Raw genomic sequence first — 14,186 nt, 5'->3', positions numbered from 1 at the left:
TAAATAATTGTATTTCATAAGAAAATTATATTTTCCACATCAGTATCACACTTCTTCAGCTATTGGTAAGCTCCTGATGGACAGATGCCATCGACTTCGAAAATTTATCGATAAATGTTTTTGTTACAATTTGACTTGATTAACTTAAATATTTTTCAGTATGATTAACCATATTCCATAAGAAATTTATGCCCTCAATCCCAGTATGACACTTCTTCAGCTGTTGGTAAACTCCTGATGGACACATGCCATCAACTTCAAAAATTTATCCATAAATAATTTTGTTACGGTTTAATTATGATAATTTAAATAGTTGTTAGTATAATAATCAGATATTAGCAGAGAGGAAGCCATATCAATACAAGAAGTATTACTCTTTTTAAGTATATTTACAGAAATGTCAATTAATATTTTTTCTAGAATTTTGAAAATTTTCCCAATATAATCCCTAAATTACAGTTGAGGGTTGGAACCTTTGGTATTCACACAGCAAAATAAAACACTAAATCACCACAATACACCAAAACACTTTTACTTTTACACTGGACGCGCGTTTCGCTAACCATGTTAGCATCATCAGCAGATGATTATAAACTAAAATACAATCTACAATTGGAGCGTTTATATACTCGCTCAGTGGGCACAGAGTGGGCGTGGCAAGATCTAGCCAACCGAGTCAGAACCCACCGAGCGTAACAGTTAGATTTCCGCCACTAGAGTAGTAGGAACAAAGAACTGGAAGGAATTGGACCGTTGTCTCTGTTCATACTATCTTTACATTTATTAATTCTGATGCTTTCATATGCATCTAATTGCCTGTAATTTGAGACTTGTTTAATTAATTTCAAGTTATTAAGATCTATACAATGTTCTTTATCAACAATATGTTCGGCAACGCAAGATTTATCCGGTCTACCATATCTTATCTGAGCCAAATGTTCTTTAAATCTAGTTAATATTGACCTTCTAGTTTGCCCAACATATTTCTGATTACAATCTTTACAAGAAATTTCAATGTAATTTCAGATAAATCAATAATTAATATACTGCAGAAGCCACATCAAGTTAATAGTACGTGATCAAAGACAAAACTATGTTCAGTAATGATTCATTTTCTATTGTAACTCCAGTACAATAAATATGAGCAAGGGTATTATTAATAGCGTCAGATATTAGCAGAGAGGAAGCCATATCAGTACAAGAAGTATTACTCTTTTTAAGTATGTTTTTTTTAGAGAGAAGAGGATAAGAAAGAAGTAGGATAAGAGAGAAGAAATCAGTAAATTTCGCTTGCAATCCGGAGCCTCGCAGTGACATACTATGTGCTCTGCTGTCTCAGGATCTTTATCGCAGAGCCTGTAGTAAAGACTTCTTTGATACACGTTGAGCTTGTCCAGGTAGCACTTGACAGCTATATGGTCTGTCAAAAGACGTGTTGTAATACGCAATTTATTCCTGTAGTTTAAGAATTAGATTCTTGGATAAAGGCCTTGCTATGCCTGTGTCCCTGTCTGTTTCTCCAGTGGACTGCCTTTCCCTGTTCCAGTTTTGCTCCCCTACGGGTTATACATTTGGATACTCCCAATACTGGCTCTGGATCGGATACCGATAATCCTTGCCTTGCTAAACTAGCTCTGTGCTGTGGCCCTGCACTCTGAATAAATTAATTCTTCATTCTTCCCTTTCTTATAACAACTTTGCATAAACTAATATTTCTTAGAAAGCGTAGGATGCACTGCAAACATTAACTTTGCATATGTACTTTTAGCATCATGTACTTTTTCCTTTCATTAAGATATTAAATATTATAGACAAGTGTGAATTGAAAAAGATATTTTCTTGTATGTTTCTAAATATTCCTTAATAAAAACACAGTCTTTCATGTAACTTGTCATCTGCAACAACGTTTTAGTACAACTTTAATTGCCGCCTAAACCAACAGAGACGCAATAAATAAATTTAATGTAGGTTTTTCAAACAACCTAGAACGTCGATTTAACATCCATAGCCTAAAAAGAAAAACAAATAATTTCAGGGTGGCCGGCCCGTGATGAAGACGAAAAGAATTGTACAACGAGCTCATTTCTAGGAAGACTTCTTAAAGTCAGTATTTATTTCATCCGTTAATAGATGTTTAGGTTTTACTCTTATTTAACACTGATATATGAAATAAAAACAATAAACAAACAATATTTTTTAACCACAGAACCATATCGACTTATACCAAGTAACAGAACATCAAGTCTGTTCAATAAGCCAGGTAATATTTCTTTCAGACAAAAAAATTACGAAAAATACAATTTACCCCAAGTAGCATTTTTAGACACACAAAATCGAAACAAAATCTCTGCTGGGAAACACTGCGAAGCAGTTTCGAAACAATGATGGTGTTACTGAAATTAATTCAACACAGTTTTGATACATATGTTTCGAAACATAAATCGCTTTTTGTTTCGAAACATTTCACCAAAATATGGTTTCGCTACATAAGCTATAACAATAAAGATTTTAGTGTAACAAATTTTTCGAAACTTTTAAGAAACAGACGTGGCTCACATTTACAAAGGTTTCGTACCCGTTTTGTGCCTGAAAAATTTCCATAATTTATTTGATATTCTGTCAAATTAGAGAACATAATCCTTACCTTGTTGTTTGGATTTTGTTCTGCAGTTTTTTCAAAATGGGGAAGACTTAACAATTTAAGCATTTTTCAAGTTTTTATAGTATAATTGAAAAAGCAGAAGAAATGGCATCCAGGTGCGTCTCAAAAGTGACTCACCCCTATAACATTTTTATTTTTTCAGTTAAAAACGAGATTTGGTATGTATATGACAAATTAGAATTGATTGACGTATTCAGTTGTTTTTGGTCACTCCCTGTTTCACCGGAAATGACTACAAGTTTTGATTTTTAAATGGCATCCTCGGTATTTTTTACTTTATTCGATAGAAAATGACACTCTGGATAGAATGACGTTTAATATGTCAACTTTTGACATTTTCACATATGGTCGAAGAACCTGATAACTGTCAGCCGTCCAGTGCTTTCCTGTAAAATTAGTAAAATGGCGCTTATCATGTTTTTCCTCTTGACCTTTTCAATTGACATCAGATGAACATATATTCTTATTTAACTTCTTTTTTTTATTATCTTCACAAAACAACATTATTATTACAAGTAACACTCTGTCTACCATTTATAAACGTCCAGTTAAATAGGAAGAGACAAAAAATCCAAGACCAAATTCGCCCACCTTGACCTTTCCGAAGCCTTTAAAACTTAAGTACCTACGACTTTATCGATACACTGGAACCACTAATTACAGTTAAAGATCGACGATAATGAAATCACATTTCCAAAGGCTCGCCATCTCCTCGTTCAAAATAGAAACCAGCAGCGGCGTCTAACAGAGAAAAAATTACGTCACTTCGCACATTACAGGTGATTGTCTAATACCAATAATAATAATTGTTCGCGCGACCTTGATTTTAAGTGAAATATCATTAGTTCAATTAGTATATATAGGTATCTGCGTGTGTTCAGAGTTTTTTTTTCAATCAGTTCGACTATAGTGTCACTAGATTGAAAATTTGAAAGGATTATGTTAATAGGTCGATTATGCGTAGAAAATTCTTGACTGGCGATTTTTTTTTCTTGTGCGTGCATAGTTGTACACGTGCTGTTCGATTTCCTTTTGAAGGTTTGAAGGTTTTTCGGATCTCTCAGATGGTGTATGTCCTCGTATTGTAGCACAATCGTGAACATTGTTGTTCATGTAAGATTGCAATCTAACAATTCTGTTATAAAAATGTGTATTTTTATACCTTCCCCGAGATTGTTTCTGTGCTAAAAATAGTTTGTGTTCAAATGGTAACAGAAATGTAAAAAAGATAAATGTAATTGAGAATAAACTGTCAAAAACATAAAATGTAAAAGATGCCAATTCTCACAAAACGCAGTTCTCTCTTAACTTTGGTATAAATTATATTTTATAATAAGTCTTATTGTCAAAGTGGTTATATGGTTATAAAATTGGCGGCTAAAAGCTAATGAAACTGTCAAATCAAAGCCAAATCAGTCAATGTCACTTCCACCCTGAGACAGGAAACCTACCCAGAAGTAGAACTAACCCAAATAATATATGGAACAAAAGACAAGCACTTGATCAACAGTTAAGGAAACTGATGACAATAAAATGTAAAAAAGGGCGGGTAAACACCTTTGTTTATTTGTTGGCAAAATTCCTTTAGAATATCGTATATAATGACCAAAATATGACGCAATTTTAGGAAAAAAAATATCACTTTCTGACTTATAATAAAGTTTCAAATGCAACGTTTATATTCAAATTTCTTATGATCTACAACAGTTATTTAGTAATTGAGACGAATTATAATTCAATTACCGGCTACTACGTTCTTGTTTTAATAGCTCAAAATTCAACAAATATAATTAGAAATTATTTTAATTGTGAGAGGTTCTCTTGTGGGACGCCTATGTACGGCGATTACGGCGCGGCGGAAACAATACCTACCTGTAAAAAGACAAATTCGGGTAATTTGAGCTTATTTTTCCACACATTTCACACTGTCGTACCATATTGAAAATTCGCAGATTCAAAAGTACGTTAAACAAAAGCAAAAACTACTAAAAAACACTGGAAAGTTCACTTCGGACTTGATTCCAACTTCAAACACACCGTAAGCTAAACGTAGTACGCTATAACGGACCAAGGGCCGTCGCGAGGGGTGGTGGGACGGACGGCTCATGTCATTCTGGAAGACTAGCAGCGACGTTGCCAATAGTTCTAGACGTTTCAGCACATTAAACAGTAAACATGTCCTTTAATAGTAACGCATATATCCTCTGGTTAATAACCATATTATTACGCATGCTTCTTTAAAAATAAACTATTAATTTAATCAGAAACTATTCGACACAGAGTTTACCAAAAATGCTTTTATAACTACTAATTGGGTAAATGAATTTATAGATATATTACGACATTTCTTGGAACTTTGGTTTCGAGGATATAAATTTAATCGGACCTTTTAAAAATTAATTTTATTTTCAGAGACTATTTGAGATAGGTTACCAAAATGCTTTTTTATATATCTACTGGTGGGTAAATGAATTTCTAGATTATATTACAACATTTCTTGGAACTTTAGTTTCGGAGATATTAATATAATCGGACTTTTTTAAAAAATTAATTTTTATTTTTCAGAAACTGTTTGACACAGAGTTTACCAAAATGCTTTTATAACTACTAATTGGGTAAATGAATTTATAGATATATTACGAATCTTTTGGAACTTTAGTTTCGGAATATTAATTTAATCGGACCTTTTTTAAAAAAATTAATTTTATTTACTTTCAGAAACTATTTGAGACAGAGTTTACCAAAATGCTTTTGAAACCACTAATTTATTCCACTAATTGCGAGTTTCTGAACGAAGGTCTACAATAATAATAATTACAAAAAGGCAAGGTTAATTTTCTAATCCTACGTTTTGAATTCGAGAGGCCAACAGCAATTTTTTGGGTTGATGATTATGTATTGGGGATGAACAACGAACCAAGACTTTCTTGGTTTTGCATTTGCTTATCACTACTGCTGTTATTGATTGTTTTAAAGGTTTATTTATATCTTTACATTTGGTCTTTTTAATGATATTTTGTGTATAAATCAATATTATTTCTGAAATAATTGAATAATTGAATTGTGTTGTATGAGAAAGAGGAGGAATGCAATTTATTATTATTTTTTACATTTGTATTACTGTTTGGTGTGTTTGGTCCTCTGCAACTTATATTTATCCCACTTCAGGAACGACGCACTACCCCAGGCGAAGCACTGAACCATCCTTTCGTCCGATTGGCTCACCTGATCGACTATGCGCACTGCAACAACGTCAAAGCCAGCGTCCAAATGATGGAGGTAAATATTTATCAACACTGTAGCGTTTTCTTAGTACATACTAAAAGAAAAAAATACTTGTATTATGAACTCACCCTTGACTTAGAAAACGCAATGTTTTATCATAGTATAAGGACACTAGTAGCTTTACTCCTTGTCAGATCCTTTGTTCTTTTTCTGCCACTTTATATGACCTTGTTCTCGCATCCCGTGACCACTGACGTAGCTGTATAGTCGTGGTCTATAACTAGGCAAAGTATTGTCGTGACACTCGCCATAGTTTCACAGAGATGTATTTAGGAAAATATGAGTTTACAATAAAATAAAATAAAAAAAATTGATCTTCGAGTGAAAATTTGTTTGAAAACAGAATATTTTCACATTTCGTGTAAGTAATAATTATTCTTCTGTATCTGCAAATCTTCTGATGGGAAGAAATGCGGAAAAAATATATAATAACATATTTTTATATTATTATCTATTTAAAAGATTTTTTTAAATTTAAAACAAGTTTAATTTTAACATTAATTTGTTTGTTTTGTAGTAATATATTGGTTAGGTGATTTTCATTGGATAACTAATACATTGTACTAAATAATAAAATAGTATATTTAAACTTCAATAATTTCAATAAACATTACAGAAATTTCAAAAGAGAAAAGAAGCAAGAACAATGGGAAGTAGCATCAATACTTTCTCACGTAATAAAAGTATAATTTTTTAGTTATTGTTACCGAGTCCCGAAGGTACCAAAAGAACCGGGAATTAATAATTTCGAGTCCCGGTTCTTTGATATCTCAAAAGAACCGGGAATTTCCGGTTCTGAACTCTAGTTACCATCTTATCAAGAAATTATGTTTTTTAACTAAAAACTAAAAAAAAATCCAGATTCTTTTTCAAAGAAAATAGGGCAGAAAAATTCTCATTTCTGGGACCAAAATATACTACCCCTAAAAATATTTGCTCTTTATGGTTATGGTACGTTATAGCGTTTCCGGAACCGGAGCTGTTTTTCGGAACCGGTAATTTCGGTGCCATAATTTCGGTGCCATGCCATTCTAAGGAACCGGGATGTCCAGTTTTTTTTCGGTACTTTCGTTACTAAGAAATTTTTGTCCAATGATGGTGCAGTTCGTTAAACATCAAGCAAGGGATGGTTGTCAAAAGTAAAGTCGATAAAAAATTGAGGTTTAAATGAAAATATCAAATTATTAAGTAGTAATCAATCATGAGAAAATTAACCTCAACACAAACATGATCTCAAATGACTCTCAAAAAAAACTCAAAGCACAATTTTTTGATTTATTACTACAACTAATAGCAACACACAGTAAGGCACTCATTTTTTGTCAATCCGTCTCTGTGCTGGGATGCAACGCTCGAACCTCGCAGGTCGACGGCTCTGCAATCTGCCGATATTCGACAGATTGTTAAATCTGGTAGAAAATATTTGGCAGAGTGCAACTACTTTTCTTCTTCTACTATGGTTTTATGGTAAATATTTGAGATTTTACTATTTTTCTTTGCTAGGTTTGTCGTCGCAACGACTACAGCACATCTTCGGCCGCTTCCCACCACCAACCAGCTCAACAGGCGCCATCTTTGGTCGCTAACTTTGTACCAAACTCTAATGGTAACGTGACGTTTACCATAAACAATCAACTGACCAACCAAGTGCAGAGGCTAGTGAGGGATAGGTCTGGATATGACAACTTGGTAAGTTGTTGATTATTTTTTTGTATTTTGGGGTGTTTTTTCTGATTGGTTTTTTTATTTTAGTACCAGATTTACAATGGAAGAACTGTTGGACGTCAGTACGCAACCAGCGCTAGAGCAGATCCGTTCCAGCATCAATTGGTGTCCAGTATACTCTGTCCAGCAGGTAAAAAAATAATTATTTTAAACAGAAAAAAATATGGTAATCGCAAAAGAATTTACAAAGCACGTGATCAACTTTGAGTGACAAGCGATGGTGACAGCGCTGCCAGATTGTAATGGATTTATGAGACGAATCTTAAAAGTGACACAATATATTTATTATATCATTTTTTAAAGATTTTTACGTTTTATTTTTAATTTATAATAATAAATAATATTTTAGTAATTAATTGATTTATTTGTTTTATAGCTTATTTTACTTATTACATATTGGCAAAAACTACTCCATTATGAAGATTATTCTAAGCATTATTATGGGTTATTTATTTATTTATTGATGTATAATCTACAACGCCATAAGTGGTAATCACAGTACACAACAGTCACAACAAGTAAGAGGGTGCTATTAATGCACAAATTAATAATCACAGAATTTAATAAAAACTAACGCAGAAATAACTTCGAAAGTGGTGTAATGTGCTTATCAATCAAACTTACTTCTCTGACTGCAGTCAAGAGTAATAATAAAGAACCTTTATTGTCACATTCTCGTTCAAATTAATTAATCGGGGAAGCTATAAGCTCTTTGCTTCGACTAACACACAATTTCAAGAAATACAATACAAAAACCCGAAAATTTAGTTCTTAAAAGAACTGTGTGTGCTTAAAAGTACAATTTAAAAAAAAAGACTATGAAAATAGGCAAAAAACGAGAATTACTCACAAAGATTCAACAACACGATATTATGCAAAACAATGCAATCAAAACATTATGATAATTCTCAAACAGTGCCGGATTTACCAAATTTCCGCCTTACGTCACTTAAAAAATGCCGCCCTTATATTCGCTATAACAACAAAAATTTGCCGGGATTTAATGGCAGCAAACGAATCAATAATTTTGTCAAAATTTATACTTGTAGTTAAATCTGATTCTATTGTTAATAATGTTAAGGAATTTAAACGATCTTGTTCCATAGTGGCCCTTAAATAGGATTTTAATCGTTTAAGTGTGGAAAATGACCGTTCCACTGAGCACACTGTAACCGCCGCGCCATGGATACATATATCTGTAAAGCAATTTCCATATTTGGAAAAACTGCTTCCAAATTATGAGTTCGAATATATTAAAGCATGTTTGACAGTGTGCATTGAATATCGGTCTCTTTTACTACTACACTACTACTTTTACTACTTACTTATAAAAAATGTAAGCATTCTGTTGTAAAAGCTTTGTTTTTTCTTTATTGTTTTTCGTGGTTCCAATTTTCGGAATCGGGCACTAGTTAGGTTACTAGTTTGCGCACATAGCACGCCCACTTATGGCCTCTAAAATTGTGCACAGCGCCTGCCCGGTACAGTTATTAGAGAGATATCGGAAAACCGAATAGCGTCATGCAGTATTTACGCGTACCTTATCATGGCAAAATAAAAACACTAAATCACCACAATACACCAAAACACTTTTACTTTTACACTGGACGCGCGTTTCGCTAAACTGAGTTTAGTTTATAATCATCTGCTGACGATGCTAACAAGTGTTTTGGTGTATCGTGGTGATTTAGTGTTTTTATTTTGCTGTGTAACACCAAAGGTTCCAACCCTCAACTGTAATTTACCTTATCATGGTTACGACAAAGACTACACGTTACGATATGAGCGAGTCAATTTTTAAATAAATGATTTTTTCTAGTATTAAGACAAAGCATAATGTATTTTACAAACTTACCGGTAACAGTTTTTTTTATAATAAAATATTTAGGAATTATTTGGGTTGTTTATCAATATATTAATGACTTGAATTTTGACAAATTGAATTTGTATCAAAATAATTTTACGAAATATAAAATTGATGTTCTATTACAAGATTGAGTTTTTATTGTCAACAAAAACCAGGATAAATACTAATAATAATACCCTTAATAAAATCAATGATGTTTATGTATTATGAAAATATTTGTTAAAGGACATGTTATGTAACAGTTTTTGTAACACAATTTGAAGGGACGAATAAAAAAAATAAAACAAAAACATATTTTTTCTAGGTTTATATTAAAAATACAAGGTATGTAATCATCAAAAATAATTACGAACCAAATGTTTTTTATGAATATACAACTTGAACAAAAAGTTGTTTAGAACAATTTTGAATTTTTACCAAATTTGCAAAAATTTTAAATTGAAACGCGTAATTCAGTACAAGTAAACATGAAATATTGTAAATACTTATTTAATATCATTTCGAGTGTTTAACGACGAAAAGGTCATCTGTCCGTAGCGTCTTTTGTCAGAATATTCGTATAATATTTAGTGTATTATATACCAATATTGTACGCAGTTTTGAAACTGATAATTAAATAAATCATATTAATGTTAACTAAACATAATAAATGATAGAATTTCACTAAATTTAAATTGCCCCCCGTATGGTTGAAAACAGCAAATTGATATTTGATTACTTATAGATTACCACCTATATACAAAATGACACGAAGACCTGGAATATGGCGTCCAACTTGATTAGACCTTCTGCGCATGTTGACGCTCATTCTCTATCCCTTCTATTTCTCTGGTTTTAATTCGTTTGAGACATGAAAAGTTTCGTTCGGCAGATACACTCGTTGCAGGAATAGTTAAAACTAAGCTAAAAAGCTTATATACTTCGGCAAAAATTGTCTTAAACACCCGCTAATAACGTTACCGCCTGACGTAATTTGCGGATCAATTACACCAAGCGCTATTTCTAAATAACGTTTAAAAATTGCTTAAATGGGCATGTGCGGGTATTTGACAACCGGGGCCGGCCGCGCCGGCGAGATCTTTTATTTTAGGTTATGTTTGAATTGTTTTGAATTATTACTTGAATTTTATTAGGTAATTTGATGTTTAAGTAGCTGGGATTAGTTTTAATTAAATAAATATGGCCCTAAATATGGATTCCACCTCTTCCAATATTAAAGAATCTATAAAGAGGCTTAGGTTTACAGCAGATGACGACTTAGCCCTTCTAAGAGAATTTGTTGCTTGTTGCCCTAAACCCACTGGCAGACGGTGAACAATAAAGCACTGGAAATAAGCACTTTAGCCCTTTAGTTTTAAAATACCTAATAAACAAAACAATTTCAAAGTTTTAAATTCAAAGTTAGGTTAAGTTTAAATAGCGGACGCGACGCGAACAGAATTCTTTCCGATCCGATAACTATAAATGAAGAGAGTTAATACCACCTCACGTAAAGGAAATAACACCTGGTCTTATTAACGTCCATGCACGCTATTCGGTTTAGCGATATCTCTCTATTACCCTGTTTATTGTTATTTTACGCGAGTTTATTTTTGAGCACAGGAAATTTTACTCGTTTGCACATCGTCATAAAAAACAATTTTCGTACCACGAATTAGGGACAAGATTTTTATCTGTATACTTATAGGATACCCAATATGTGGTAGTACTTTGTTGGTTTTATAGAATCGCTCTAATATGTTTTCCCAAAAAACTGACGTAAAGGCAGTTTCGAATCGGTTTAGGCGATATTTAATCCCAGTTGCCTTCGCTCGAACTGCTGGTTTTCATTATTTTTTGACAACTTGTCGCAATTTATAAGTCGCCCCTAAAATTTTGCCGCTTTACGCCTGGGCGTATTGTGCGTAATGGGAAATACGACACTGTTGTCAAATAGTAAACGACAACCTTGCTGAAAACGGCGCAATGTAACCAACATAGCGATAATAAAATTCGGTTTAAACTAATTTTTGCAGCTTTAATGTAAATAAAATATCTGTTACAATCATGTGCTCTATAAAGTAAAATGAAGAGCTGCTCGGTATCTTAAATCATACAACAAATTTAAACATTTTTGTCAAAATTTCATTTAGTCAGGTTTATAGACTTTAGTGTCAATATCGATATGATTGATGACGTGCATCGGAAAATGTTTTGCGATTACAATATACAAATATTTATTATTTATTATACTTTGCTCCGACTTCCATTTTCTAATAATGCTTTAACAATAAAAAAAATATATTTTTAAGTATATTCTATATACAGAGTGCAAAAAAATAGTGTAACAAACTAACAAGTGAGTGATACTACAAATAAAAATAAAATTACTGTTTCAAGGGGTCCTAATTTCCTTGAGAAGCATGGTAGGGTATATGTTCACCAAAACTTTTTGTTTTATTTTTATCTATAGAATCACCCACAGAAGTTTGGTACACTTTTTTTACACCCTATATACATGGTGTCATAAAATTCGCAATTCCTTTTTTTGAAATTATTGAGTCAAAAATATACTCTATTCTTTCCCGTACTTTATTTTGCACTGACTTTTAGGTTACCAAGGAATGGGCGGTTCCCCTGCCAAGCACGTGACCGTAGTGCAGCAACCCCCTCTACAGATACAACCTCCCATTTTGAGCCAACCCGGCCAACAACAGTATGTTCCTGTCAGCGTGGTTGAGCCGACTGGACGACAAATGTTGTTAACTGTAAGCACATAATAATTTAAAAGTACAAAAAATGTTTATATTAACTCTTTTTAATTTTTTAGAACCCGTCCTCTCACCATTCTTCTCCAAACCGCCAACACGATGGCTATAGTGTCCTCACACCTTCACCGGCCACAGCACGTAGCGATGACACGCAGGCCTTTTACTTTCAGAAGCTGAATGGGGTAGACCTCTTTTGGTAGATTCGTCAGCTATATTACAGGTAACATTTTTAATTCAGTAGTAGTTCAAATGACTCACATCGATATTAATATCAGTAGTAGTTGTCATGTTAATACTGAAATAAACATACTAAGAGAGGTTATATCAAAAATCTTAGATTCCACCGGGATTGTGAGTCCTCAAATATGGCCAACTTAAATTCCCGGTCTCTACCTCATAGCTGCCGTTCTAATTTTATTTTAAAAAGTTAAATATATTAATATGTAGACGTGGGGTAGACTCTATAATTTATTGTTTCATTTCACACCCTTAGAAAGCGAATTTCCAAAAATATACAAAAAAAAAAATAAATCCAATATATTTTAATAATACTAGTATAATAGTTTTATAATAGATTACTTATTAACAGCGCGAGAGAGCGCGGCGCGCGCGCGAGTAGCGACACACCCTGAATGCGGCTGAGAGCGCCGTGTGTGGGTTTAAGTTAAATTGACGTATTTAAATTTGTCCAACGACAAGATCCTTTGACAGTGATAGATGTTGTCTATCATTTTTAATTTCAGTAGTTTACTTATGTTTACCAAGTGTGTTTGGTTACAACTGGAATGCATAGCAGAAAATAATATATTAAAACTCGTTGGACTCTCAATATTGATGTACTTCAAAATATTGCGAAAAAAAAAAAAAAAAAAAAAAAAAAAAAAAAAAAAAAAAAAAAATTATATTATAAAAAAAAAAACGGTATGTGTTTTAATACGAAACAAACAAAAACAAAAAAAAAAAAAAAAAAAAAAAAATACACAAAAAATATAGAAAATAAAAAAAAAATTCTTACTTTCAAGCTTCAAAAAAACTTCCCGTATTTGTTATCATATTTATCAATATAAATGAAATACAGAAGGTACTTTACATCATATAGATACCTCCTCTAGAATAAACTAAAACAAACCTTTATTAGTAATAACATTTAACAGAGTTTATGTCTATAAGTTGGTTAATTTAACTTTAATCTTAATTTTTTTAAATCTAGTACCTTTTTTCTGGCGAGTTACTAAATTCGTGTGTGTGTGTCGGTCGATAGGTGTGTGCAGTACCGATATGATTTAGTACATCCCTTGTATCCATATTACGAGATGTGTACTTACTACGACGAATTGGTTATACAAAACATAATATGATTGGTAGACTTTATTGGTGTATAAGACTGTCTGCCTGGGCAGCGGAGTATTAACTATAAACTGTTGTCTGGCGTCTACAGTTTAATTTTCCTCGATGTTTTCCTCCACTTGACTCAAAAGACACAAAACACACGGAATAACACGAATCAAAATTGCATAATCTTTCAAAACGCAGATATTTGACATAATGTTTGACACCAACAAAATTAATAACCTATTAATTTGCAAGAGCTTTACAAGCCGCAAAAAATCTAAAGGCGAGTCCATACGCATCGGCGTCCGATTTGTCGTTTAGCGTTTCGTCAAACCAATAAAATGAAATATATAAAAAAAAAAAATTTGAAAATACAATAAAAACTAGTTAAAATCACAGAGACGACGCATGACGGATTATGTATTTTTAACCATCCATAGTTATATAAATTAAAAAATATAGAAACTTTTTTTAGTAAAATAATATAGATTGGTAGTGTGACTGTGCTGCTTTCTCTGTGTGAAATACTCGAGAATAAAAAAACAAGTATTTTAAAAAAAAAAAA

At 32.5% G+C, this 14,186-nt stretch overlaps 1 protein-coding gene across 1 annotated transcript in view; it reads left to right on the top strand.

Moving 5' to 3' along the window:
- LOC115875144 (homeodomain-interacting protein kinase 2-like) overlaps positions 1–12,298 on the top strand; it is a 40,144-nt gene extending 27,846 nt beyond the window's left edge. Inside the window, exons 3-6 of the mRNA XM_030890537.1 lie at positions 5,831–5,941; positions 7,451–7,636; positions 7,700–7,802; positions 12,132–12,298. Of these exons, the coding sequence (XP_030746397.1) occupies positions 5,831–5,941; positions 7,451–7,636; positions 7,700–7,802; positions 12,132–12,298 (567 nt within the window). The remainder of the gene's footprint in view (positions 1–5,830; positions 5,942–7,450; positions 7,637–7,699; positions 7,803–12,131) is intronic.
- The last annotated feature ends 1,888 nt before the right edge of the window (positions 12,299–14,186 follow it).

The sequence above is a fragment of the Sitophilus oryzae genome, unplaced genomic scaffold (assembly GCF_002938485.1).
Source record: "Sitophilus oryzae breed Bouriz unplaced genomic scaffold, Soryzae_2.0 scaffold_134_pilon_pilon, whole genome shotgun sequence".
NCBI classification, from domain to species: Eukaryota; Metazoa; Arthropoda; class Insecta; order Coleoptera; family Curculionidae; genus Sitophilus; species Sitophilus oryzae.
Note: the sequence above shows the minus strand (reverse complement) of the source record. Positions and strands in the feature narration are given on the sequence as shown.